The sequence below is a fragment of the Nyctereutes procyonoides genome, unplaced genomic scaffold (assembly GCF_905146905.1).
Source record: "Nyctereutes procyonoides isolate TBG_1078 unplaced genomic scaffold, NYPRO_anot_genome, whole genome shotgun sequence".
Taxonomy (NCBI): domain Eukaryota; kingdom Metazoa; phylum Chordata; class Mammalia; order Carnivora; family Canidae; genus Nyctereutes; species Nyctereutes procyonoides.
The window spans coordinates 24,630,128-24,656,036 of NW_026575052.1; the positions used below are offsets into that span (position 1 = coordinate 24,630,128).

Consider the following 25,909-nt stretch of genomic DNA (forward strand, 5'->3'; position numbering starts at 1 on the left):
GATCTTTAAAACACAGCAGACCCACTTTTATGGGTCTTTAAAGTTTTAACTGTAAACAGTTGTTACGCTAAATAAACAGGAATAACCTCTTTTGCACTTGATTTAAACGATGACAACTGCACAGCCAAAACTCGAGGGGCAAGCTCTGCGGCCATGGCTTAGCCGTGCGATTGCGGATCTCACTTGGAAGCTTTACATTTTTAAGAGTTTCGCGTGACCGCATCCGTGCGGACGCGACAAACCAATGAACCTTTCTTAGGAAGTCTTAGGATCACAATTTTTCAGAGTGCCACATTAAAAACAAACAGGGCACGCCTACCCTCAGTGGAAGTTAAAAATGCTCAGAAAGACACAAATACAAGAACAATCCCCCCGCCTCCCCCCCACCAACGCCAAAAGAGGAGTCATCTGGGTAACGTGGGGGGAGGGGGCGAGGGCTCCCCCCTCCGCGGGGGCGAAGCTCCAGCACGAGGCCAGCCAGACCGCAGCGTCACCAGGGAGCAGGGTCCCAAGCGGGAGAGCTGATGATGATGAAGGAGGAGGGAGGGAGGGAGGGAGGGGAGAGCGGACGTCAACCGTACCCCCGGCCGGGATCAAAAAGGGAAGAACCTCGTGTTTACCACCAGAAAAGGAAAAAACTTCCCCACGGACACGGAGCACCCCCGCCAGATGCTATCTGAATCCCACCAGTTCTTCCACTTCACGTATTAGCACAAGTCGGAGACGCGGGGCGGCCGCGGCCAGCCGAGCAGCAGAGCCATCAATGTGCAAATAAAGCAGAAAATAGAGACATCCTTAAGAAATGAGTCTTAAATTTGACGTAGAGCGGAGGTGACAACCACAGCCACAGAACCATAAATTCGAAATGCTTCGGTATCTTTCAGGATTGTCTCCAGCCCCCGACACCGAAACCACGACGGGAGGAGGGCCGAGGGGGGGCGGGGCGGGGGCGGGGGCGGCCCGGGGCGGCCGCTGCTGGAAGGAGGACGTCGGTGTCCCCGACTCCCCTCCTCCGCGGCTCCGCGGCCACGGCCGCGCGAGGGTGGAGGGGACACGCCCACGCGCGCCGGCCCGGGGCCCGCGACCTCGCGACAGGCCCGCCCGCCGCCGCGCGGGGCGCCGCCGCGTCCGTCCGGTGCACGGAGGCCCGCGGGCGCGGCTCGAGGGCAGGAGGCCTGGCCGCGGCGGCACCGGCGGACGCGGGACTCACCTACCGTCCGGCGCGGGCGCGCGGGCTGCGGACGCTCCCTCGTGGCTGGCGCGAGCCCCCGGCGGGCGGCGCGCGCGGGCCGCTACCGACCGTTAGCGCGAGGGGCCGCGGCGGCGGCGGCGGCGGCGGCGGCGGCGGGCGGAGCCGGGGGCGGGCGCTGAGCAGCGCCAGGGCCGCGGGAGGCGGGAGCGGAGGCAGCGGGGCGGGGTCGCCCCCCGCGACCACCCGGCCTCCACCGAACCCGGCTGCCCGCGTGGCCAGCACTGCCCAGCTCCGCGCTCCCTCCCGCGCCGACCCGCAGTCCCCGCCGCTCCGCCTCGCCGCCGTCTCCGCCGGCTGGCAGCCACCGGGGCCGGGTTGCGCCCGCCTCCGCGGCCGCCGGCTTCTCGTCTCCATGACAATAGCGCCCCGACGCCCCGCCCGGCCCCACCCCCTCGGCGCCGGGACTCGGAGGGCCGCGGGCTCCCGTCGCTGAGGGGCAGGGCCAATGGAGGCCAGCGTCCAATCAGAGACGGAGGCAGGGAGGCACTGGGCGGGGCCGGCCGAAGCACTGTCCAATGTGGGCTGGAGGGGCGGGGCCGGGAGGAAGCGGACGCGGGGGAGGAGTTAGCGCGCGTGCGTGAAGTCCCGCCGCCCAACGCCACCGAGTTGACCGAGCGGGTTGCTGTGCGGGGACTGGAGCTCTGGAAATAAAGCGTATCTTGCCGGCGAAAGGCATCGTGGGGAACCGCGTGCTTGTGCTTCGGCTTGCGTGTGGCCCCGGCTTATACAAGTTCACCAAGTCCCTGCGCCCCTGAGCTTCAGGGGAGTGCCCCGCCCCGTGCCAGCAGCCCCCTGTTTAGGTTCACCAGCGCCCCTGTCTGTCCCGGAGTTCGAGCGCGTCTGGCTTCTGGCGGCGCGGGCTGGAGAGCCAGGCAGGGGGTCTGTTTTGTATTCTAACCGTGTGGCCGTCGTGGGCGAGGGCTCTGCCTGTGACTCAGTTGTGTGTGTTTGCCTTGCCAGCGCCTCGCTGAACAAACAGTGGTTGGGTTGGGCGATGCCGGGTGTTTGCAATGCAGCGGGGGCGGGTGTTAGAGTGCGCGCTACGGGGAAGGGGACCCTCACCCTCCACCCCCACCCCCACCCCCACCCCCACCCCCACCACCGGCCTGGCCTGGCAGGGGGAGCCGAGGATGGAAAGCCCCGAGAAAGAGGCGGTGCGTCCTGGCGGGGGCGGGAGGGTCCGGAGGCCCGCTCCGGGACAGCTGCTTCTCCGTTGGGCAGCTCCCACCCGTTACCTCTCCTCCAGAGAAAGGCTACCCCCGCCGTCCCGGGCCCCGCCCCTCCCTCGCCGTTTGGCGGGGAGCTGGTGGAAGGGAGGCCGGAGACGTGCAGATGTCCAGGGCCTGTGCCTCGCCCACCTGCTGCTGCTGCTGCTGGCGGAGAGGGCCGCTCATCTCGGCCCCCCTGCGCCCTGGACGCAGGCACCCCTCCGTCTCTCCCAGGGACCTCCATTCCGGGTCTCCAACTGGCTCCCCGGCTCCCCGGCTGGGGGGGAGAAGCCGGGGGCAGGTAGGCGGCGGTCCGCCTGGGAGCCCAGCCTCTTGCGGAGCAAGACGTCCGCTAATTGCGCGGTTTACTGCGGTTTACTGCGGCCGGCACAGAGCGGAGCGCTCGCGGGCGCCCAGTCAGCCGCCTCGTCGCCTTTGTGCCTCGGAGCGACCGGACCCGCCAGCAGGGCCCGCCTTGCGTCGGATCCGCCGCTCCACCCCGACTTAGCTGGGAAGGAAAGTTGGAAAAGATCGGCGCGCCTGGGATGTGATTGTCATCCTGGGGCCGGCGCTCGAGAGTCTGAGAAAGAGAGAAGAGAGGGAGAGAGACCCGGGAGAGGAGGGGGGAGAGAAAAAGGAGGGTGGAGAGGAGGGCCGCGGAGGAGAGGCGGGCGCGAGGGAGGGGCGAGGCGCGCGCCAGCGAGCGGGAGAGGGAGCCGGGGAGGAAGAGGGAGAGGGCGAGGCGCGCCTGGCGGCCGGGTTGGCTGCGGCCGCCCAGAGGTTCCTGCCAGTCCTCCCACCGACTACACCCCGGGAAGGAGGAGCTTCGGGCGCGCACAAGGCGTCAGAATCCTCAATTTCCAACTTAGCATCTTGGCAGGACCTTTGCGAAGCCAAAAGCAGAGCCCCCCAGTGCAAAGAGCGAGGGGGAAAAAGAGAAAGCAGCAGGGGAGGGGGGGCAAACCCGACCGGGGCGAGCGAGAGCGAGGCGCGCAGAGGAGCGGGCTCGGCAGTCGCCGCCGGAGGCGCGCGGGAAGCCAGCGAGGAGGCGCCGCGGGCCGGAGCCCGGGAGCCGGGGCCCGACGAGCGGCAGCCGGAGGCCAGGTGCCCGCCCGCTCGCCCTCGCAGGGCGCCGCCCGGCTCGTTGGCGGCCGCGGCGCGGCGCGCCCCATGCCCGTGCGTGGCCATGTCCTACCCGCAGGGCTACTTGTACCAGCCGTCCGCCTCGCTGGCGCTCTACTCGTGCCCGGCGTACAGCACCAGCGTCATCTCGGGGCCCCGCACGGATGAGCTCGGCCGCTCGTCGTCCGGCTCCGCGTTCTCGCCCTACGCCGGCTCCACCGCCTTCACGGCGCCCTCGCCGGGCTACAACTCGCACCTCCAGTACGGGGCCGACCCCGCGGCAGCCGCCGCCGCCGCCTTCTCGTCCTACGTGGTGAGTGAGCTGGGAGCCGCGGCGGGCGCGGGCAGCTGGGGCCGCGCCGGGCGGGCGGGGGCCGCGGAGCACACGGGCCGCGGCGCCACCGCGGACCGCCCCCGCCGAGCTTCGCGGCCCCTGCAAACTTGCGCGACCGCCTCGCTCGGCTTCGCCCGGGCCTCGGGCTCTGGAGTTGCTCGGAGAGCGGAGCCGCGCGTCCTGCTTGGGGCGCTGAGCTGACAGGGCTTTTGGGGCAGATCCGGTCGCTGCAATTGAAGAGCAGCGTTCGGTTCGAACGTGAGCTCCGGGCCGCCCTGCAAATCTCATCGCATTTTATTTTTATTTTATTTATTTCGGGTTTTGCCGTTTTGGAAAAGTAGTTCCAAAGAAATGGACCAGAAATCCGAGCAGAAGCGTGCTGAGCCTATGTAAATGTGTTTGGCCTCGCCTTTAATTAGTCCTCCAAAATGTCGCAAATCCGTAATCCTATCTTCGCAATCCGATTTGGAGGTATTAAATTTCTGAAAAGTCGGCCGAGCTGCGGTGCATCCGGGATTTTTCGGCCGGGTGCACTCTCTGGAAAAGCGCTGTGGCTTCGGTTTGGGGTAACATTTTTGGAGGGGTGGGAGCGCCCGCGCAAGGCTTAGCTTTTCCTTTGCCTTCCTCTGTGAGGCGAAGAATGCCTTGACTTCTCTCGCCCTCCCTCCTTGGCGCCTGCCGCGCAGCCACCAGGGCGCGAAGTGCCGAGTCGCTGCCGCTGCCCGGGCCTCTGTCTGGGCGGAGGGCCTGGCCGCGGTGGCCGGATCCGCGCTTGGGGGGCGGACTGGCCCCGCAGGGTGTCGCCGAGGCCGGGACGGCGTCAGGCGCCCCGGAAGGACCGGAGTCAGGAGTTGGCGCCCCCGCTGCCCGCTGCGGAGGAGGAGGAGGAGGAGGAGGAGGAGGAGGAGGAGGAGGAGGAGGAGGAGTTGCCCCGGGTCTGGGCCCGCCGGCCCTACCCCTGGGGAAGCCGGCGTTTGGGCCTCGCGGCTCGCGGACCCCTGGGCGCAGGGCAAGTGTGCCCCTGGTCGTCTGGGTGGTACTGGGGACCACGGCCCACGCTCACCTTCTCTCTGCCTGTTCCTTGCAGGGCTCGCCCTACGATCATACACCGGGCATGGCCGGCTCCCTGGGGTACCACCCATACGCCGCGCCCCTGGGCTCGTATCCCTACGGGGACCCCGCGTACCGCAAGAACGCCACGCGAGACGCCACCGCCACGCTCAAGGCCTGGCTGAACGAGCACCGCAAGAACCCCTACCCCACCAAGGGCGAGAAGATCATGCTGGCCATCATCACCAAGATGACCCTCACCCAGGTGTCCACCTGGTTCGCCAACGCGCGCCGGCGCCTCAAGAAGGAGAACAAGATGACGTGGACGCCGCGGAACCGCAGCGAGGACGAGGAGGAGGAGGAGAACATCGATCTGGAGAAGAACGACGAGGACGAGCCCCAGAAGCCCGAGGGCAAGGGCGACTCCGAGGGCCCCGAAGCAGGTTGGTGGGCCCGGGAGAGGGTGTGTTGGAGCGGGAGCTAGACGGGAAAGCGGGGTCCCCGGAGGTTGGGGGCGAGGCTGTCCGCCTCTGCGGGCGGGGACCCGGGCCCCGCCGCGCGCAGCCCCCGCGCCCCTGACGGCCTGGGGTTTCGCCCGCAGGAGGAGCGGAGCAGAAGGCGGCTGCGGGCTGCGAACGGCTGCAGGGGCCGCCCACCCCCGCCGGCAAGGAGACGGAGGGCAGCCTCAGCGACTCGGATTTTAAGGAGCCGCCCTCCGAGGGCCGTCTGGACGCGCTGCCCGGGCCCCCCCGCGCCGGCGGGCCCTCCCCGGCCGGGCCGGCGGCAGCGCGGCTGGCCGAGGACCCGGCCCCTCACTACCCCTCGGGCGCGCCGGCTCCGGGCCCGCACCCAGCCGCGGGCGAGCTGCCCCCCGGTCCCGGCGGGCCCTCGGTCATACACTCTCCGCCACCGCCGCCGCCACAGGCGGTGCTCGCCAAGCCCAAACTGTGGTCTCTGGCGGAGATCGCCACATCCTCGGACAAGGTCAAGGACGGGGGCGGCGGGAGCGAAGGCTCTCCCTGCCCACCGTGCCCCGGGCCGGTGGCGGGGCAAGCCCTGGGAGGCAGCCGCGCATCGCCGGCCCCGGCGCCAGCGCGCTCGCCCTCGGCGCAGTGCCCCTTTCCAGGCGGGACGGTGCTGTCCCGGCCTCTCTACTACACGGCGCCCTTCTATCCCGGCTACACGAACTATGGCTCCTTTGGACACCTTCACGGCCACCCGGGGCCAGGGCCGGGCCCCACGACCGGTCCGGGCTCGCATTTCAATGGATTAAACCAGACCGTGTTGAACCGAGCGGACGCTTTGGCTAAAGACCCGAAAATGTTGCGGAGCCAGTCTCAGCTAGACCTGTGCAAAGACTCTCCCTATGAATTGAAGAAAGGTATGTCCGACATTTAACGCGGGCTGCGTCGGTCCCGGACTTTCCTAATTTATTAAAAAACAAAAAACAAAAAAAAAACAAAAAAACATGGCCTTGGCAGTTATTTTTCCATCAACAAGAGAGAAAAACAAAACTACCCCTCCTATTAAAAAGTTTATAGTTCACGGAGATGGATGACATACACATGTAAACATCTCCCCCCACCCCACGCAAAAATGTCTTAACCAACCGAAAAGAAAAAAAAAATCAAAAAAGGATTTGTATTAAATCTTATTCTGTATATTTAATGTAGCATTTTTGTATTTAAATTGATAATTCAATATCTTTGAAGTAAATTATGAAATTAAGACACCTGTACAGGCATTTAATGTTTTTTTGTAATATAAATATATACATTTGTGTTCCCCCAAACTGTTTCATAGTTTAAAAATACAAGTTTAATTTAATTTTTTTACACCTATTGATTTTTTGCTGGGTATGAGCTAAAGTATTATTACAGAAAGGAAACAGGTTATACTCTTAGATTTAAAAAGTAAAAGAAACTGCAGCCGCCTTTGTAAAATGCAAAATATTTAATTAAAAGAGATTTTAACATAATCAGAGCCACTCATTACTTTTTAGAAGCCTCAATAAACTGTCCATCGCCTTGGACAAAAGGTGGAAACTGCAACTTTTTTTTTTTTTTTTTTTTTTTGTTTTCCGAAGTGGGGAATGAAAGGTTCCGCAGAGCAACCTCAGTGTGCCAAGGGGAAACCTTAATTAGGCGGCAAGCCCCGGGGACCCTAAGCCCTGCCGGGAATGCAGATTTGGATCACTGATGGGGGGCTGCTTGGGGGAGATTGGACCCTGGAGGAAGGAGGAGAGAGACCCAAGTGTGTGCCCAGAAGGGAGAAGAGATGGCAAAGCCTGCTCGAGACGCGCACCACCCGAGCTCCATCGCTTAACCTAATTACTTCCAATCAGTGTCGTGTTTTATGCAAAGCAATCAGCTGGTGAACTTTGCTAATGAGTTCGATTTTATGCCGGATTTAGCCCTTATTACTATTTCAAAGGTGCTGTGGGCTAATGCGGGCGGGGAGCGTTAGGGGATGCCAAGGAGAAGGCTTTCCCAAGTCACTCTTTTCCCTACCCCTTCAAAATTGGGCATTGATCTCTTCGCTGGATTTGATTAAATTAGTAAATGTTCCAGCCGCGACAGTGCGGGTGGTAGGCGGCCCCGCAGATCCCCGCGCAGCAGCGAGGCTGGGGCCGCGGGACCGGCTAGGGGACGGTTCCCCCCTTTCACAGGTAGGTGTCACACTTGTCCTGAATTACAAGCCTACACTTCGCAGAGTCGGAGATTGGAGAGTGGGCGGAAGTGGGGGAGGGCGCGCCACAGTCGCTTGGGGGCGGTGAGGGGAGCCCCGAGCCGCCCGCGGGGCGCCCCCAGCCCCCGCTCCACGCACGGGCCCCCTTTTTTGGACAAGTGGCTTTTAAAAGTTCGAGGACATTGGCCTTAGATAATGAGGCTGTTGTGAACTCGATCTGGCTTGTCGTCGCGTTAGCACTTTTCCTGTCTCGGAGTGGAGAGTCCAAGTAGCTAAAGTATTTCTGAGGTTACCCTCCCCCCCGCCCCCGCCCCGTTTAAATCCCGCATGGTTCATTTCAAAATGAAAAGTCAGGATGAGTCTCAACCCCAAAAGAGGAAGAGACACCGCCCGGTGCCCGAGGCCCCCCTGTACTGTCGGGGTTCGCGTCTCCATTATGCGCCAGAGAGATGGAACCGCCGACGTGTTTTACTTCGTGGGAAATTTTCGGTGGTCGGGGGAGGGGAGGGTTTACAGCAAAAACATACTCCATCGAGGGGAATTAATTTGCTCTATTAAACCCAAAGCCCGAGTGTAGAGAGAATGTGTTTGCACATAACACTAGTTTAATTAGGCTAAATCAGAATGCACATATTTGCATTTCTATTCAAGATTACTTCAACCCTACTTGTTTTTTAAACACACCCCAAACTTTCACCGGAGGTTTAACTTTTGCTTTTCTTTTCTTTCTTTCTTTCTTTCTTTTTTTTTTTAACCTGCGACGGGGTTCCATTAGCTTGTTCGAATTTAAACAAGTTTGAAAACTGCATTGTCCAGATGTTTTTGCGAACAACAGTCGACTTAAGAGTTTAAATGAGTGAGAAAATTCACGCAGGGAAAAATGGTTTCAAAGCTGGAAGTGCGAATGATTAAATATGCATGAGACGATCGTATTTTATTTTGTCCCTTTAATTATAAATGATTTTTTTTTTTAACAATTGAATTCCAGAGATGACTTGCCCTCCACCCACCAACCCCCCTACCCCCGCCCCCGGCCCCCTCCACCCACCCCGCCGACGGCCTGGTTCACAATCAGCTTTCCACCCCCTCACCCTCACCCCCACCCCCCAGTTGAATATGCAGCCCCAGGAGTCACCTTCTCTTCTAAAAAAGTCAGAAGAATAGGCCAGTCCCCTTCTCTTAAGAGAGGGTTTAAGGACGACATCAACTCTGCGGGGTTTTGGAAGCGCTGGCCCTAAACCCTGCCTAATGATTTTAAAAAGAAAATTGCAGGCCTCCCTGTGTTCCCGGGAATATGCAAATAGCGCGGCGCGGGCCTCCCCAGGCGGAGCGCGGAGGCTCGGGGCCGGGAGCCGAATGCCCGCGGGGCTGCCTGGGAACGGGACCCCGCACCCGGGAGCCCACGGCGTTTCTCCCCAACGAGGGGCGGCGCGAGGAGCCTCCCCCGCCAGAAGAGCGAGTCCGGCTGGGGCGCGAAGGCTGGAGCCCGAGTCGCTGCCCCTGGCCCGCATCCCTCCTGCCCTTGGCCTCCGCAGTGTCCACGGGCTTCTTGCGTACTTCATCTTGCATGCAAACCTCCCATTAAGTGTGGGGTTTGCCCCTTGCAGAGCTGGGTTTCGTGGCCAGTGGTTTTTCTGGTGTCTAGAGACTTCCCGGTTAGGGGGAGCCTGCCGGGCAGTTCGGGGTTTGGATAGTTGGGAGATGTCTCCCGCGCTTAATCCTAGAAGTAGTTTCGCGTCTTTGCGACCCCGAGTGCCTCCTGGAGCCCCGCCCGGCCGCGTCTCGGGCCGTCTGGAAGGCGCAGCGTCTGAGAGGCGCTGGGGGCAAACTTGTGGCGTGCAGTGGGGTCGGGGCCGGTTCGCAGGCTTGGACCCGGGCGCGGAAGCTGCGCGAGGCAGTGCCTGACACCTGGGTGCTGGGGTTGCGCGGGCGTTTGCCACCTGCGCTGGGCTGTGCTGGTTCCGGCCCCCGGAGGAGCGCTTAGCTGGGCACTTCGGGACCAGGAGGGCCGAATCCCAGGCAGCAGGGGCAGCGGGGTCACTGCGTGGGGTCTATACAGTCATCCCCCTGAGGCAGCGCCGAACCAGAACCTGCTGGGTCCGTTCCCTTCCCTTCCCTCTCTTTGCGGGGCCGAATCCGTTCATGGCATTTGGGGGTGAAGAGCCAACAACCCAAGTCAATCCCCGAGGGCGCCTAAGCGGGCACCGAGGAGGAGCTACAGAAAGGGGACATTCCTGCGGCACCTCCCGCTCCTTGGCTCGGGGTGCTGGGGCCCGCAGTGTCGTTCCCTGGCCTGGGTGCGGGGCCTGCATCGAGGCCTTCTGGTTTACAAACCCTTGGGGGCCTCTCTCCTTTTGCTAGAGGCGCGCAGCTCTGGGAGCCTGGAGGGTGGCGGGGGAGGGTCCGTACGTGCAGTTTTAGAACCGATCGTGCCTCCCGGCCCACCTGTCCCCCACGACCAGCCGCCACCTCGGGCAGAGGCAAGCGATAGCGCTTTGCAAAGCGCCCAAAGTGAAAGGAATGTGATTGCGCTCCCAAGAGGGAGCGGAGCGCGGATGCTGTTTAGGGAGGGCGCCGCCTACTGGTCCCCCGGCGCCACGCGGTTGGAAGAGAGGAGGAGTTTAGGCGAGACCTGGCCTTGCCCCCCACCCCTCAGCGGGATCTTAGTCCTGAACCCCCGGAACTGTCCCGCCAGCCGCACCCGCTGCGTCTCGGGTCCCACGACCCAGACAGCACTGACGATTTGGAAAGCGGGGCCCGCGACTAGAATAGTTTTAACCCTACCGATTCCCGCCACGGTTTGGCCACGGGCTCGGAAACCAGGCAGCAGGCAATTGAGAAATATGCCTACGGCTACGGCTGGAGCAAGTGTGCGGGTGGGGCCCGGGCTCCGCTCCGCTTCAGGTGCGCGCTCCCGCATCTGCGGGCCTCGCCACGCCGCGGTCCCGGAACCCGCGCGGTTTTGGCTCACCTGCGGTTTCGGGTGTCTGGGGTCTACCGCGAGCGAGACCGCACCCCCAAAAACCGTTTCCGTCTTTTGGTCTATGGGTTGTACAGACACAGGAAAAGGGAAAAACAAAACTACCTGCGCATTCTTAAGACGCTCCTATTTCGAAAGCGTCTTAATGAGGTGGGCGCTGCAAAGCAAGAGGTGCACACCTGGGCGTCCCCTTTCACCCCTCCAGAAGCGCTAACCGCTGGTATCAACTGGTCTTCCCGTCTTGCAGAGATACTGGGGGGAAAAGCGGAGGCGCGTCCTCGGCCTGGTTCTGGGAATCTCTTTCCACTAGGGCCATCGAATAGGAAAATCGGGCCTGACTGAGACCTTGCCACCTGCCCTCCTTCCAAACTGGCCAAAACTGCAGGACTGTCCCTAGACCCACCTCAGGGGTCTCCCTCGGTGACCTGGCCAGAATTAGTCTCCTTTTCGTTTTCGTTTAAATGTGACTTGGGTCCAGGGCACACGGCGGGGCGCAGGTGGTGGCCTAACGGAGGATCGCCTCTGGGGCGGGGATGCAGCTCTGGCTGCAGCCCCTGCCCAGGCCTGCCTCTCCGGGCCTTGCGGGTCTCTAGCCTCCTGCTGGCCTCAGGCCCCAGTTCTGAGTCCCTAAAGCGGCCCTCCTGGCTGCGCTCGTTTCCGGCGCCCGGACGAGCCCGGCGCGCCCAGACGCCACTTTTCCCAGTGAAATCTGCTTTTATTTGCTCGGAGCAAACCCCGGGCTCTCAGCGCTCCCGCCTGATGGATGCAAATGTAAATGTGCACTTATTTAATTGGATCAGGCCCCAAGATAAAAGAGATAAACGGCTCCCCGTTTGCTAACTTATTTTCCGAGGCATGCGGCGCCGCGGAGGGGAAGCTAAGAAGGAGCTGCGCGTCGCTCGGCGGGCGCTCGGGCTCTGGCCGGTCACGGTGCGCGGGCCGGTAGGCTCGGCCTGCCGCTCCTCGTCCACCCCGTTTGCATGGCCCCTGCCCGCCGGGTAGGGTGCCCGTGGGACATTCTGGGCACCAGGACCAGAAAGTGAGAAGGCGCCCGGCGGGCTTCGTGTTTGCAAATACCCTACTCCTCACCACAATTTTCTCCGGCTCTTTCCTTTCTCCTGTCATGCTCAGCTCTCCAGGCTGGAGTCCAGCTGGCCCGGCCCATTCGACAGAAAATCCTTTCTTACTCTCTTCCCCAGGCGTCGTCTTTCACCCCAGGTGAGGGTCTCAGAGAGAAAGACGCCGGGGCCACAGAAAAGGCTAGGCACGCCCCACCCCCACCTCGGCCACCAGGGTCCCGTGGAGCCGCCCTTTAGACAGAAGGACCCCTTCTCTGTTCCCAGATGGCTCTCTTTTGGAAAGATTGGGATTTCTTTCCCAATCGTCAGGATGCCATGGATTGCCACCGCGCCCCATAAAGGGCGCATGCAATACATACAGCTCTTCAGTAATTTCAAGGGGTCCCAGAACCCGGACATCTAGACATTAGGAGGAGAAAGGGCTGCTTGGCTCTCCCCTCCCCAGGGCTGGAGTTCAGAACTTGAGCGCTAGTCCTCCGTCGCCCTCCCCGTTCGTTCCCTAAATGGGGCCTGGGATTTCCCCCACTGCCAGATTTCTGTTGCGAAGGGCTGGGGAGGAGGTGGGGGTGCGTGAGGACAGGAGGCCGGACACACAGCCTGCGGTGCGGCTGTAAAGGAGCCGCGGCCCGGGGTGCCCTAGTCTGAGGCCCTCTCCAGGTAGCCCGCCGAGGCTAGGCTGGCCAGGGCCGGGAGGGCTGGAGCAGGGGAGGCCGCCAGGGCTGCTGGGCGCCGGCCGCGCCCCAACCCCAAGGCGCTGATGGATTGGCTTGTCAGGAGAGCTCTGTGAGCGGAGCCCATCAGAAAGCACTTACCTCGCTATACTGAAATTACTGTCTTTTCAGGGGCTAATTTGTGTAACTCCCATGGAGGGGCTTGGAGGGGGTTTGATGAGGCATAAAATGATGATTAATGAATTTATTGGCCGCTGCTCATCAAACAAGGGCTGGAGAGCTTCCGACCGCACCAGCGGCCTGACGGCGGCGCTCAACACAGCTGGGGTGCGGCCCCCCCCACCAGGGGGTTGCTCAGCGCCGCAAGGGGTTCCCCTAGCACCTGGCCCTGGCCCTGGGCGCTTTCCTTGCCCTTCGCTGCTTTCTGCTGGCCAACCCCGCGTTCAGGGCGACTCCCGCCGTGCCATCATCGCCCCCTGCGGGCGGGCTGCTCAGGCCTGGGGGGAGGCCAGGCTCCTGTGGCTGCAGGCCCAAAGCGGGAGGCAGCCTCTCCAGCCTCTCCAGCCTCTCCAGCCTCAGCCTCTCAATTACTGGGACTGCTGTGACCAGGGAACCCCAGGCAGTGTCGGGATGGAGACGTGGGCTGCAGCTCAGAGACGTTATGGCTCACGGGTTGGGTGCTTGGGCTTTGGTGGCTAAGTCCTAACCTCTGCAACTGACTAGGTTGTATGTCTTGGTCCGATCAGATAACCTCTCAACCTCAGTGGCCTCGTCTGTAAAATGAAGCCTGTACCTCCCCTGGTTTTGTGAGGATTCTATTGAGTGGCAGGCACCCACTTGTCCTTCAATATAGTTACTAGGGTGATGCTCTCTTATGACTTTACTTCATGAGAGACACTAGCCAAGGCCTGGGGATCAGAGGGAAGGGCAGGAGACTGAAGCTTTGGGGAGATCATGCCACATAATGGCTGTTGTTCCTTAGCACTCTCCCTCCTCCCACCTTCTCTGGCCTCGCTACACTCCCTGGGGCTTGATGGGGGACACTGGGAGCCTGAGAAGGCAGTTAGACAGAGGAGTGACCTGATCAGACCTGAGAAAACCTGCTTTGGTGTAGAACCAATTTCAGGCTGGTCCTCCTGGTGGTTCACTGACAACCTGCCCTTTGTCTGCAGGATCCTGTCTTTTGGAACTTGTCCACAATGGCTGTTTAGCTTCCTCTGGTCTCAATCAAGAAGTTGCAGCCCATAAACTTATAAATTCAGCTGAGATGCTTTACCTCCCCTGCTTACCCTGTATCCTCCATGCTGCCCCACCTCCCTCTTCTGACAGTCCACTCTACCTTTGACTCCCCAGGACATCCTACCCTGCTGGAATAGTGCAGGAAGGACCTTGGCATTGATCCCTCCAACAGAATCCTTAGATTTAGCCTCCAGGTTAGTGCAGTTCTGCTTAACCTGTTCTGTTCCCTTCCTCTCATATCTACTAACTGAGCACCTAAAATATCCCAGGTGCACCATTCAAGGTATGATTTTACAGCGGTGAACAAAACAAATGTTGCCCTTCTGGAGCTTACACTGTGGAGGAGGAGACGTAAAGTGAACAAATGAGTGTGATGATGTCTTCTCACAATGTCTGGGTGATGGGTATTGGCAGAAAAATTTAGTAGGATAAGGACATGGAAGGGGGTGTGCTCTTTTAGCCATTTTAGCCAGGGCAGTCTGGAAAGCATTCCTTAAGAGGTGGCCCTGGAGCAGACACCTGAAAGAAGTTGGGGAGTAGGCCATGAAGATATTGGAGGGGACGATTTCTGGGCAGAAGGAATAGCAAGTGCAAAGATCCTGAGGTAGGAAGAGATTCGAGCAACAGTAAGGGGACCTTTGTTGGAGATGATGAGGCCAAGGCAAAGCCAGATTATATGGGCCTTTATTGTTACTAGTGAGATCTTTGGGTTTAATGATAAGAGAGAGAAAGGAAGAGAGGGATGGTCTGGGGGAGTGATGGGATCTAATTTATGTCTTCAGGCATTCTCAGGCGTGAGGAGCTGAGACTCTGGGTGGACAAGATAGAAGCAGGGCCCAGTTAGGGGGCTGATGGAGAATCCAGGGAGAGAGAACACTGTCTTGGACCACAGTCATAGCCAGAGAAGTGGTGGTTGCTCCCAGTGATCAGATTTAGGCTGCATTTTGAAAGTAGAGTCAACAGGCTTTGCTGATAGATTGAATGTGGGGAGGGGGATGAGGGGGAGGGGGTAGTTCTAGATGCCTCCAAGGGTTTCGACCTGAGCACTAAGGGGCTTGGGAGATGCCATTTGTTGAGATGTCAAATATAAGAGAGGAACAGGTATTTTAAAAAAAAAATATTATTATTATTATTATTATTATTATTATGAGAAAATAAGACACTGTATGACCTGACCTTCAGCTCAAAAGAACTGCCCAAATGGGCATGCTGCGTCTCCAGTGACAAAGAGCACAGAGTCCAGGGCAAACCCTAAAACGAACATGTCATGCTCCTTCCGGGAATCAGACATCTCAGAGCTCCCTGCCTACAACATTTGCCCTTTTCTTTCTTTCTTTCTTTCTTTCTTTCTTTCTTTCTTTCTTTCTTTCTTTCTTTCTTTCTTTCTTTCTTTCTTTCCTTCTTTTTCTTTCTTCTTTCTATTTCTATCAGTGGAGAAACTGAGGTCCAGAAAGAAAATGCCTCGCCCAAGCTCACAGTGAGCTTACAGGCAGAACTGAGTGAGAAATCTAGGCCTGCTAACTCCTGGGCTGTGTCCTGTCTGTGCCTCACCCAAGCTAAATTCTCGGGGATATCTGTATTTTAACAGAGAACTGGAAACAAAACACCTTAACAGAGAGGAATGAATTTATAATGGTGGAATCTCAGACACTGTGACAGGCTGTCAAGGGAGATATTTTTAGGCTGGGCCGGGAAACATCTTAGCCCTCCTCCAATGCTGCTGGAGGACGGCTGCCTCCTCAGGACTCCGTGTGCAAGGTACAGATGAGGGGAAGGCTAGGAATGTGCCATCTCTCCCAGACACTCAGCAGCAAGGAGGGGCTGAGCCTGATGCCCCTGCCAGGGAGGGTTTTCTTCCAGAAGTCATTGCTATCTGAGGAGATTTGCTTGCTCCTCCTTTTGGAAGTGACTGTCTGCCTGCCCACCATTATCCTACGTAATGCGAACAAAAATCAATGTTCTTTTTACCCAGAGGTTCACAGAGCAACTCCTACCAAAGATTTGAGTAGGGGACAAGGCCCTGAATCGTGAATCTTTCATGTATTTATTTTTTAATTCCTTCCTTCCTTTCCTTATGTCTCAGCTTGACTGGTTTTGTTTTTTTATTTTTTCTCCTTCAATTCTTTCTTTTCTTGACTCCTTGTGTTGAATATATGGTCGTCAGCTTGGGCATTTTTTTTCTGTAAAACTATCAGTGGCTTTGTCCCCAAGGGAACCCACAGGCCCTTAGGAACAGCATCTTGACATCTTTCAAGCAGAGTGAGACATCTGTTAGCCCTAGATTCCAAATACCCTCACCGTTCCAGAGCATCCCAGACACCTTCCCCAGCTAACTCGGTTTGACATCAGACTTACCACACAGTTGTCATTTCTGAGACTTTTTTTTTTTTTTTAGATCCAAACCACAATGGTTTTTCTTTTTCTTTTTCTTTTTCTTTTTTTTTATTTGTTTGTTAGTTTTGTTTGCCCTCTATTTGTATCCAGCATCTAAATCCAAACCCTGTGGTAATAGGTGGCTCTTTTTCCAAATACTCATACGTGCAAAGATCTTCATTGGCTGTTGAGGACCAGCTTTCCTGGATCACAGAAAAGAGTGGATTAGTGGCAGCTTGGAGCAAAGGACTCATTTAGAATAAACACCACCTCTCTGCTCTCATGAAGAGTGTGGTAGAAAAATCACTGGCCTGGTTTATTTTGGTTGGTGGGGTTGTTTTTCTCTCCAGACATTTTTTTTCCTTCCTTACTTTCTTTTTCCTTTTTAATTTCCCCCTTTGAATCTGGCAAACACCTGACAGGTCCTAGATCATGTAGGAGCAATGTCTGAGAAGGCTCCATGGGACCTGAGTCTGTAAGGAATGAGCCCTTGCTTTGCTAAGTGCTCTTCAAAACCTTCTGGGCTCCCATCCTCCAAACCCCTGTGCCAGCCTCATTGCAACTACTATTAACATAATAACATCCTTCGAGTTTTGGAGTTTTGTCACCATCATTTTGAAAGGAATATTTATACCGTTGCTGTAACTGAAAAGCGACAATCACTTTCTATCAAAACAAGACAATGATAAAAAGCAAATTCATGAAGTGAGGTTCTTGGTGACCTAGGCTTGGAAGGTGAGCACATCTCTGGGGGTCTCTGGTTGCTCCCAGAAGTCTTCCCAACCCCATTCCCCATTCCGGCATTGGGCTCCCTACCTGCTTTGCAGGCTGTCTTCAAAGGCACGTGGGCCACATGAGCATCTCTTCGCCCTACCTAGCACCACGTCCTGTGGTCCCAGAGATGTGCTTACCACATTTTGGAAAATAGGAACTGTTCGTTTTATAGATATGGGAATGGAGATCCCTGACTTGTTCAAGGTGCCCAAGATGACAAAACTGTTTGGTGACAGAGCCGGGGATGGCTGCCTCCCCATCCCCACCTTGGTTCCCCTATGCTTCTTTTTCTCTTTTCTTTTCTTTTCTTTTTTCTTTTCTTTTCTTTCTTTTCTCTTTTCTTTTCTTTTCTCTCTCTCTCTCTCTCTCTCTCTCTCTCTCTTTCAATTTTATTTATTTATTGAGAGACACAGAGAGAGGCAGAGACATAGGCAGAGGGAGAAGCAGGCTTCCTGTGGGAATCCCGATGTGGGACTTGATCCCAGGACCCCAGGATCACACCAAAGGCAGGTGCTTAACCACTGAGCCCCCCAGGTGCCCCCCATGATCCTTTCTTTTTTTAAAAAATATTTTTATTTATTCATGAGAATACACGGAGAGGAGAGAGAGACAGAGTGGCAGAGACATGCAGAGGAAGAAGCAGGCTCCATGCAGGGAGCCCGACATGGGACTTGATCCCAGGTCTCCAGGATCACACTCTGGGCTGAAGGCGGTGCTAAACCGCTGAGCCACCTGGGCTGCCCACCCATACTCCTTTCTTAATAAATCCCTTGTACTGTCATGCCCATGTCCGCGCCTGCTTTGGAGAAGGCAGGACCAAACTGGGAGGATCTTTGTAAACCTGTTGAGCTGCTGTTCTTTCTGCCCCCTTGGATCTGCAAGGCCTCAGCCCCCTTTTTTCTTGTCTGTGGGCCATTCTTGGGGGAGAAATGGCCAAGACCAATATACCATTTCACACCACAAAAGACTCTGGACCTTCTTTCCTTCTTTAGGAAAAGGAAAGGGGGCCTGGGCCTCCAACTCTGAGCAAAGTTGTATGGGGGGAGGTGAAGGGCTTGAGGAGCTAGATGCCACCCCCCAAATTTGAGAGCTCCCTGCCCCTAGCTGTCCCTCATGTCCTCTTTCTCCAGCTGCTCACAAGTGGCAAGTGCCCATCCCACTCTCCTTTTTCTGAAGCCACCCACGGTGACACACAGTAATCTTGTTTATGGTTAATAAGTGGGGGACTGTTGGGCCCTGGATGTAATGTCACCGGAAGTCAATACTCCTCATCACATCTTGCTCCTTCCTCCTCTTCTCTTCCCAGGTGAGGACCTCCTGCACAGCTTGCTCACCCGGTGGGGCCTCCTTTCTTTCCTCCACATGCCCTTACTTCCCAGGTCCCATAGATCCTTCTATGGGATCTCATTCAACTGCCTCCTCTCCGCTGCTCTGGTCTGGGCCTTTGTCATCTGTCATATGGACTGTCCTATATCCTCCTGATGGTCTCCCTGCCCCAGTCACCTTCATGAAACCGACACAGGGTCCAGGGCCCAATACATGGTAGCAGAAATGAAAACAAGTGAATGGATCCTAAGTCAATGCACTGGTTTGTATTCTCCCACAGAAATATGAATTTTGGGTATGCCTAGGTGGCTTCATGGTTGAGCATCTGCCTTCAGCTCAGGTGTGATCCTGGGGTCCTGGGATCGAGTCCCACATCAGGGTCCCTACTGGCTGCTTCTCCCTCTGTCTATGACTCTGCCTCTCTCTGTGTCTCTCATAAATAAATAAATAAAATCTTAAAAAAAAAAGAAATGTGAAATTTGAAACTGCTCTGGGGTCAGCCTGACATGAGTTCAAATCCCGCCAGCACTCTGTTCTCCAGAGTATATTAGTGAACCAGATTAAATGGCTGAGAAATCCAAACAGAGAGGCCCAGGAGCTGTGGTGATTGAACAGGTAGGTGGGCCCCAGCGCCCACCTGCCTGGCTTTCATTCCCATCTGTGCCAACTGCCCGCTGTGCAGCCCTGGGAGATTTCCTTAACGTCTCTGAAATTCAGTGTCCTCATCCAAAACACAGGAATACCTATGGTATCCACCACAGAGGTGAGGATTCAATGAGATAACGTGAACAAAGCTCACCAAAGCACATGGTTGATGCTCTAGAAATGTATGCTTTTCCTAATACGACTCCATACAAAGGTTTCTTTTTGTTGAAATGACTTCACCCGAGAATTTCTATAATCGCGTGGTGTTTTCCCCACGTCTTAACTACTTCAGTTCTTTTTGCTGACCGGCAATGGTTAAGATGTCTAGAGTTAAGTGGTGGTGGTGGAGGGGGGGGAGCTTATTTTAAGAATCACTCCTTGGAACATTATTTCATTACTTAAACTTTCTGCTGACTCATCTATTCCTTGGTGACTGAGTCTTTCTTTACCAATAACTTTAATTACATCAATCACTCATTCCAAAAACTGCTGAATAATGAGAAACTCCTAGAGGTGACACTGTGGGCTTCTGTCACACAAGAAGGGGCCTGTGGAAGAGGAACTGGTTTTTCTTCCTTTCTTTCTTTCTCTCTTTCTTTCTTTCTTTCTGCAATCAGTACCTCAAAGAGAGAACACATGTTCAGCTTTCACGATTTACTATCTGCCCATCTATCTCTCCACCCATTTATAGTTAGCAATCTCTATAGCGGGAAGAATGACAATTTATAACTTCTGGAATTGAATCGAGTGGAATTTGTCTTCTGACAGTTTTTTGGCCCTAAAGCCCACCTGCCTCCACCTCGCAGTGGGTGGGGGTGGGGGCTGTAAAATATGTGATATTTGAAAATTCTAACACCTATTCTTTTGTTGAAAGCTGCTGATCACATGGTTCAAGGGTTAGTGTGTTGCTTAAACAATTATTTGGTTATCAACAGTAGTAGCTACCTTATTGAGCTCCTAGGATATGCATGTTATTATATGGAAGGTTTTATGTACATGATCTCAGTAGAACCTCATCAAACCTATAGGGTGGGCACTCTTTATAGATGAAGAAACCAAGGCCCTGAAAGATTTACTTGCCTGAGTTGGTGCCAGATATGAACCCTGGGAATGTCTGACCCTTATTTTCTGTGCCTAGAGGAGCACAGGAGGGAGTTGTTGGCTATTCTTTGCTGCTTTAGGCAGTAGCTATTTCTCTGGCTCTTCATGGCTCATTTCTGTGAGTATAATAAGGTCCCTGCTTGTTGCTAACCTTGCAATGTTATCCGATGCTTCAGGGAAGCAGTGACCCTTAATTTTGTGAGAGTAGTAGGATGCTGATGGGGTTGGAAGGGTGGGGGCTTTTCACAGAATCCTGCCCCAAACCACTTGTTCTTCCTTTCTCACCTCCCCTGCACACCTTGTCCTCTTCCTCTTGGACTGTGATGTCTAATAGGTCTGTCTCCAGGCTTTCCCCCACATCTTTGCATCTACATACTCTCCCCTTATTAACTAGGAGATAGTAGCCTGGGGAGCTATAGAAGTTTGTAGAGCAGGAGAATGACAAAATCAAAGCTGCACTTCAAAAAGATTCAAAGTTCCAATTCCTCTCTGTCAGTCGAGGCTCTTCATGAGTCTGACCCCTCTCTCCTATGTGGTCCTGTCTCCCAAGACCCCTCATGGGTATCCTGTGCTGTGTGGTCCCACTGGCTAAACACTCACTCCAAGCCTTTTTTTCCAGGCTGGATTCTTAGGCTCAGAACAATCCATGCCAGTCACCTGCCTAAAGCCACTCATGCTTCAGAGACTGGAGATTGAGTTCAAGGGCTTCTGGGAGCTTCTAGGCTTTCTCAAGGGCTCCAGCCTACACTGCTTTCTCTCTGTGTGGGGCTGCTGCTGAGGAAGAGACAGCAGAGAGCATTGGCTCTGGGGTCAGAGTAAGCTGGGTCTGCATCCCACCTCTGCTACATACTAGCTGTGTGACCTGGGCAAGCGTCTTAACCTCTCAGAGCCTGAGTTCCCCACAGTAAAGTAGTGATGACACCATCTGAGTCCTAGAGGTCTGGTTGGAATAAGTGTGAGCCTATCCATGGAGTGCTTTAGGAAGTCATTCATTTTAGCACCACCTATAACATGCTCAGTGCCTGTACATTAGGACAGAAACAAGATGATTCCAGAAAGCACACACTTCCATGACCTTTGAACTGACATTTTGTCTTTGCACGTATGTTTCTATAAACAGGGAGATATGGTTTTAAGCTCTCCCGGTCTATTTGTCTTAAGTCAGTACTATACCATTTGTCCTATTATGGCTTTGCAGCACAGTCTCAAAACCTGGCAGGGCAGTCCTTCCTCTCTCTCTCTCTCTCTTTTTTTTTTTTTTTTTGAAACTATTTATTTGACTTAGCTCTTTGGGGGCATTGATTCTTCAACACTTTTTTTAAGATGAGTTTATCAAGTGCTTAAATAATTTATGTTTGTCCCCTTGCTATCAATACTGTGTCAGGTGTAGAGGCTTAGCTTCAGGGTTATTGAGGTAAGAGCATCCAAGTGATTTTCTGGGAACGCAGGTTGAGGAAGTAGTAAAGCGCATACTAGAGTTCTATCAGGATGTGTATCAGGCACCCTGGTAGTCTGTCCTGGGGCAAAGCTGAGGACACAGGTGTCTATCTTGGATGGAATGGAGGAGCAAAGGCCTAGGGTTGCTCGGACGCAGGGTCCAGAGCTGGCTGCATGAAGGCTTGGGAAGTCCAGTGTACCCACATCCAGTGAGGGAGGTTTCTCACGTTGATCAGGGTTCCCTTAATGCCCCAAGCCCAGTCCTGAGTCCTAAGCACATTGTGACTAAGAGTGTAGGCTCTGGAGCCAGGCTGCCTGGGTTCCTGTCCTCCGTCTTTCGCTCCCACCAGCCCCACCTCAGTAAAGGGCATCACCATCTAGACACTCATGAGTCAGGGGGCACCAGGGGGGCTCAGTCGATTGAGCATCCAACTCTTGGTTTCAGCTTAGGTCGTGATCTCATGGATCGTGGGATTGAGCCTCACGTTGTGCTCTGCACCCACCAGGACGTCTGCTGGAAGATTCTCTCCCTCTGCTCCTCCCTCTGCTCTCTCTCTCTGTCTCTCAAATAAATGATTGAATCTTAAAAAAAAAAAAAAAAGTAAAAAGAAACCTATGAGTCAGTCTCAGCTTTTCCCAACTTCTCCCAATTGTCACCTCCAGTTACCAAATCTGGACTCAGATTTGGTGGATTCCACACCTCTGATTTTTCTCTTGAGGCTACACTTCCCTTCATTCCTGCCACCATCACTGTGATCCAGGCCACTGATCACTGTCACCTCCTGCCACCTTGATGGCCTCCCAGCTCTTGTCCTGCTCCTGCAGTTCGTTGATTTTCCCCACTGAAGATAGACTGCATATGTAATGACATAAATCTCCACCTGAAGTATTTAATGGCTCTCTATTGGCCTCATGCAAGGCGCAAACTCCATAAGATGATGCTCCTTCAGACTTTATGCTCTAAATACGTAAAACTGTTTTCTATTGTTCTGTATTGTTTGGTGTCCAGGCCTTCACACATGCTGTTCCCTCTGCCTGGCATGCTCAACATTCTCACTCTGTCCCCCACCCTGTAGAGTCAATCCCTATGTGGTAAAAGGACTGTGCTCAAAGCTCCCTCCTCCCTCAGTCTTCTGTCTACTTCTGTGCTAAAGGCATATAGTAAGGGATGAGCAAAATTTACTAGTTGCATGATCTTGGGTATGCAATTCACAGGTTTTTTTTTTAATTTTTTAAAAATAAACTCTGGGATGCCTGGGTGGATCAGTGGTTGAGCATCTGCCTTCGGCTCAGGTCCTGGGATCGAGTCCCACATTAGGCTCCTCACAGGAAGCCCACTTCTCCCTCTGCCTGTGTCTCTGCCTCTCTCTCTGTGTCTCTCATGAATAAATAAATAAAATCTTAAAAAAAAAAAACTCTGTCCCAGATGTGGGGCTGGAACTATGACCCCAAGATCAAGAGCCATGTACTCAACTGACTGAGCCAGCCAGGCCACCCCTGGGTGGGCACTTTAAAAGTCAGTGTATGATTCATTGTCTCATAGGACCTTGGGGAGGGGTGAAGGAGATCATTGCAGGCAAATTTTAGAGACCAATGGAGGAATAAACAGAGGCATAAGGGCCAGCCATAGCCTGAAGGAATTCTCGGTGAGATCAGACTCATACCACCATAGCCAACAGCTCCGTGAAAGCCATTTCCTTCCTTTTTTCCTGAAGGAACTTCAACATTGCTGGGGGTGGCAATGTGCCCAGCCTTAAGGGATGTGCCATTTATGTCTAGGTCATTCGTGATCATTTCATTCCCCTTTGCCAGATGCTTACTTTCCCAGCATCCCTTGCAGCTAGGTGTCCATACGACCAATTCTGGCTGAGACATGAGGAGAAATCTACTAATCTTTCTGAATTTCAATTTCTTGTAAAATGAGGAGGAGGAATCAAAGAGCAGTAGTGTTTAATCCCCCTCCTTGCATGTTTTCTTTCTTTCTTTTTTTGAAAGCAGAGGACCTCCCTTTTTGGTTCCAAAAAGATTTTTCTGTGGAACATAGTACAACTACTTTAATTGAAAAGGAGATTAAGGAGTGCAGGAACCCCATCCTAGCCTTCACTGGCAATCCCTAAAACATATCTACAAAACAACACTTGGCAAATCATTGAGTGGGAGCCCCTCTGCATCCTGTAGTGGTTGGGCATTGTTTTCTTTGTGTATATTTTTGGACACCCATTCTGGTCCAGCATCCTAAAATTCCCTGGAGATCCACCCTTACCCTTTCCTTGGTCCATGAGATTTTCGTGAAGTTAATTCGACTCTAGACTTAGGATGTAAGCCTGACTAGCATTCCATTTGCCCTGGATACAATAATTGGTTCAGCAATGGACATGTGACCTAATTTGGTCCAATGACATTGAGGCTCAGGATTTTTATTAAAATGGGGGAGGGGTGGAGTCAGTCTTTTCCCATTGGACTTGCACTCTGGTACTAGGGAACCTGAGAAGGAAGTCCACATGGAAGGGAACAGAGCTGAGAGATGGCAAGAGAGCAGACCTTAGAGACCTTGAATCCTTGGATTCAGCTTTGCCTGAAGACTGACAGATCTGCTGCTGGATTTGGGGTTTGGGAGTTAATAAATTCCCTTCTAAGTAGTTTCTTCTTCAGTGCAACCCAAAGAGTCCCAACAAGTATAGATCTTTCCAGATCCAGAATCCTGCAAATTCTGAGAGGTAGATATGACGATTGATCACAGACTTCCCATTTTTCTCCTGGGTATGTGGTGGGATTGTACTTCTCCAGTCATTCTGGGTGGGGCATGGCCTAAGACTTCCTTTGCCAGTGAAATGTACGGAGAAGTGGTATGTGTCACTTCCAGGTGGGGTTCTTTAACAGCCACTGCATGATTTACCACTCTCTCTCTTTCCCTCCCATAATAATGTTCCAGATGGTGGAGGCTCCATCAGCCTGGGTCCCAGACTGAGGACAATGTGGAGTGGAGAGCCCTGCTGACCCTCGATGGATCCAGACCGTGAGCAAGAAATAAACCTTTGTTGATTCAAGCCATTGAGATTTTGGCTCTTTTGTTACAGCAGCATCTTTTAGTCTGTCCCAAATAATAGATGCAGAATCATTCCCCTCTTTCTCCTCCTCCTTCTTCTTCTTCTCCTGCCTTCTCCCTCCCTCTTTCTCTCTCTTTTCTACTGCTGCCCTGCAGTCTGCCCAGCAGTCTTACATAATTCTATTTCTTAACTTATCTTCTGTCGACAGACTTTTAAAGGTTTCCATGATTGTTCATCTACTGCCTTCCCGGGGATATCGAAGTGGACATTGGCAGAAGATAACTAGCCTGCCCCAACCAAGCCATGCTCCTGGCATCGCCACTGGTGCCAATCAATTACAGCAATCAGCCAGTCATTTCCCCTTGTGCCCCAACCTCCTAGCAGGCCAGCCTCCTAATCATATTATTGGACTCACAAGGATCTGAATCAAACCTTCTCCATTCATTACATTATGAAAACTGACAAGACTCTGAAGTTTGTGCTGCGGTATATTCATAACATTAATGGTCTTGCCAAGATCTTAAAAAATCAACAATTAAAAAACATTCTATACCTCGACCTTCATTGTTGATAAGCAATTTTGAGAGCTGATCAGTTCATTAAGCCGATGCACGAGGCTTCTGCAGCTGGGGAGGAGGCTTGGCAAATGCCTAAGTTCCTTGGGGAGCAGAACAGTGGGAGTAAAACATTCCCCAGCTTGAGAGGGATGATCATTACTAACCTATATGACACTGGTATAGCTCAGGGGTCTCAAAATTGCTTGCTGATAGGGACCAGATGAGCCATGTAAATGAGTAAAGTGGACCACACAGGGGTGGTGGTGGGGATGGTATGATACTTTGTGGTGATGCCTCTCCAATGTTCGGCTCTAGCTGATAGTCATCATCCAGGAATCTAGGTCCAGCATCACTAGCTCTCTCAACCATTTTTTCCCCTCCATTGGAAGCCCTGTAAATTGTTGACATCATCACATTTTTCCTAAAATACTATTATATCTAAAATGAGTGGGCAACTGCAGGGAGAATGTCTGATGGTATGTAACATGGTCGTCCCTTCCCCCTTCCCTTCTGCATTATCCCCACTTTCCAGATTAGGAAATTGAGACTCATAGAGATGACATGATTCACCCCAAAGGACTCTGACAGCCAGACTGAAAGCTCAAGTCTATACCTCCTGACTCTAACTCAACCAGATCCCAGGGGTCTCCTTACAACCCAAGTATGTGGCAGAGAGGCGAAATGTCCACCAAAGACCCACGCTCCCATTTCCTGAGTGTAGGTCATCAGTGGGTGTCAGTGACAAGCCGGAACTCTGGCTTCCCGCCTGGCTTCTAGGTGAAGTCATATGACTCATTCTTGGCAACGGAATCTGATAGGAAGTGATACCTCCGGGTGCTCGCTGTGAAGAAGTGGGTGTGCCTTCTCCTCCCTCTCTTTTTCCTTCCACAGCTTGTTGCAGATGAGCACAACAACCTTGGGCACAATGCAGGAAAATAAAAGAACCTCAAGACAATGAATATGTGGATTCCTGAATCATCTCTTGGAGGAAGGCCACCTCCAATCAGGAGCATCCATTTTAGACTC

At 54.3% G+C, this 25,909-nt stretch overlaps 1 protein-coding gene and 1 long non-coding RNA gene across 5 annotated transcripts in view; one reads left to right on the forward strand and one right to left on the reverse strand.

Moving 5' to 3' along the window:
- The window catches only part of LOC129514063 (uncharacterized), a 61,521-nt gene extending 58,751 nt beyond the window's left edge, over positions 1-2,770 (reverse strand). Inside the window, exon 1 of one of the 3 annotated variants that reach the window (XR_008665348.1) lies at positions 2,611-2,770. This is a non-coding gene — a long non-coding RNA (uncharacterized LOC129514063). Of the gene's footprint in view, positions 1-1,210; positions 1,313-2,610 lie in introns of those variants that run through there. The other 2 variants (XR_008665347.1, XR_008665346.1) reach the window with 2 other exon arrangements.
- Positions 2,771-3,554: 784 nt separating this feature from the next.
- IRX5 (iroquois homeobox 5) lies at positions 3,555-24,321 on the forward strand. Of its 2 annotated transcripts, XM_055332021.1 has the most exons (4): positions 3,555-3,895; positions 5,004-5,409; positions 5,568-6,347; positions 24,212-24,321. In XM_055332021.1, the coding sequence occupies exons 1-4, from the start codon at positions 3,647-3,649 to the stop codon at positions 24,274-24,276; spliced, it is 1,500 nt and encodes a 499-aa protein (XP_055187996.1). In that variant the 5' UTR covers positions 3,555-3,646; the 3' UTR covers positions 24,277-24,321. The 2 variants fall into 2 exon arrangements, with proteins under 2 accessions (XP_055187996.1, XP_055187997.1); XM_055332022.1 differs by lacking the exon at positions 24,212-24,321 and having other exon boundaries at positions 5,568-6,953.
- The last annotated feature ends 1,588 nt before the right edge of the window (positions 24,322-25,909 follow it).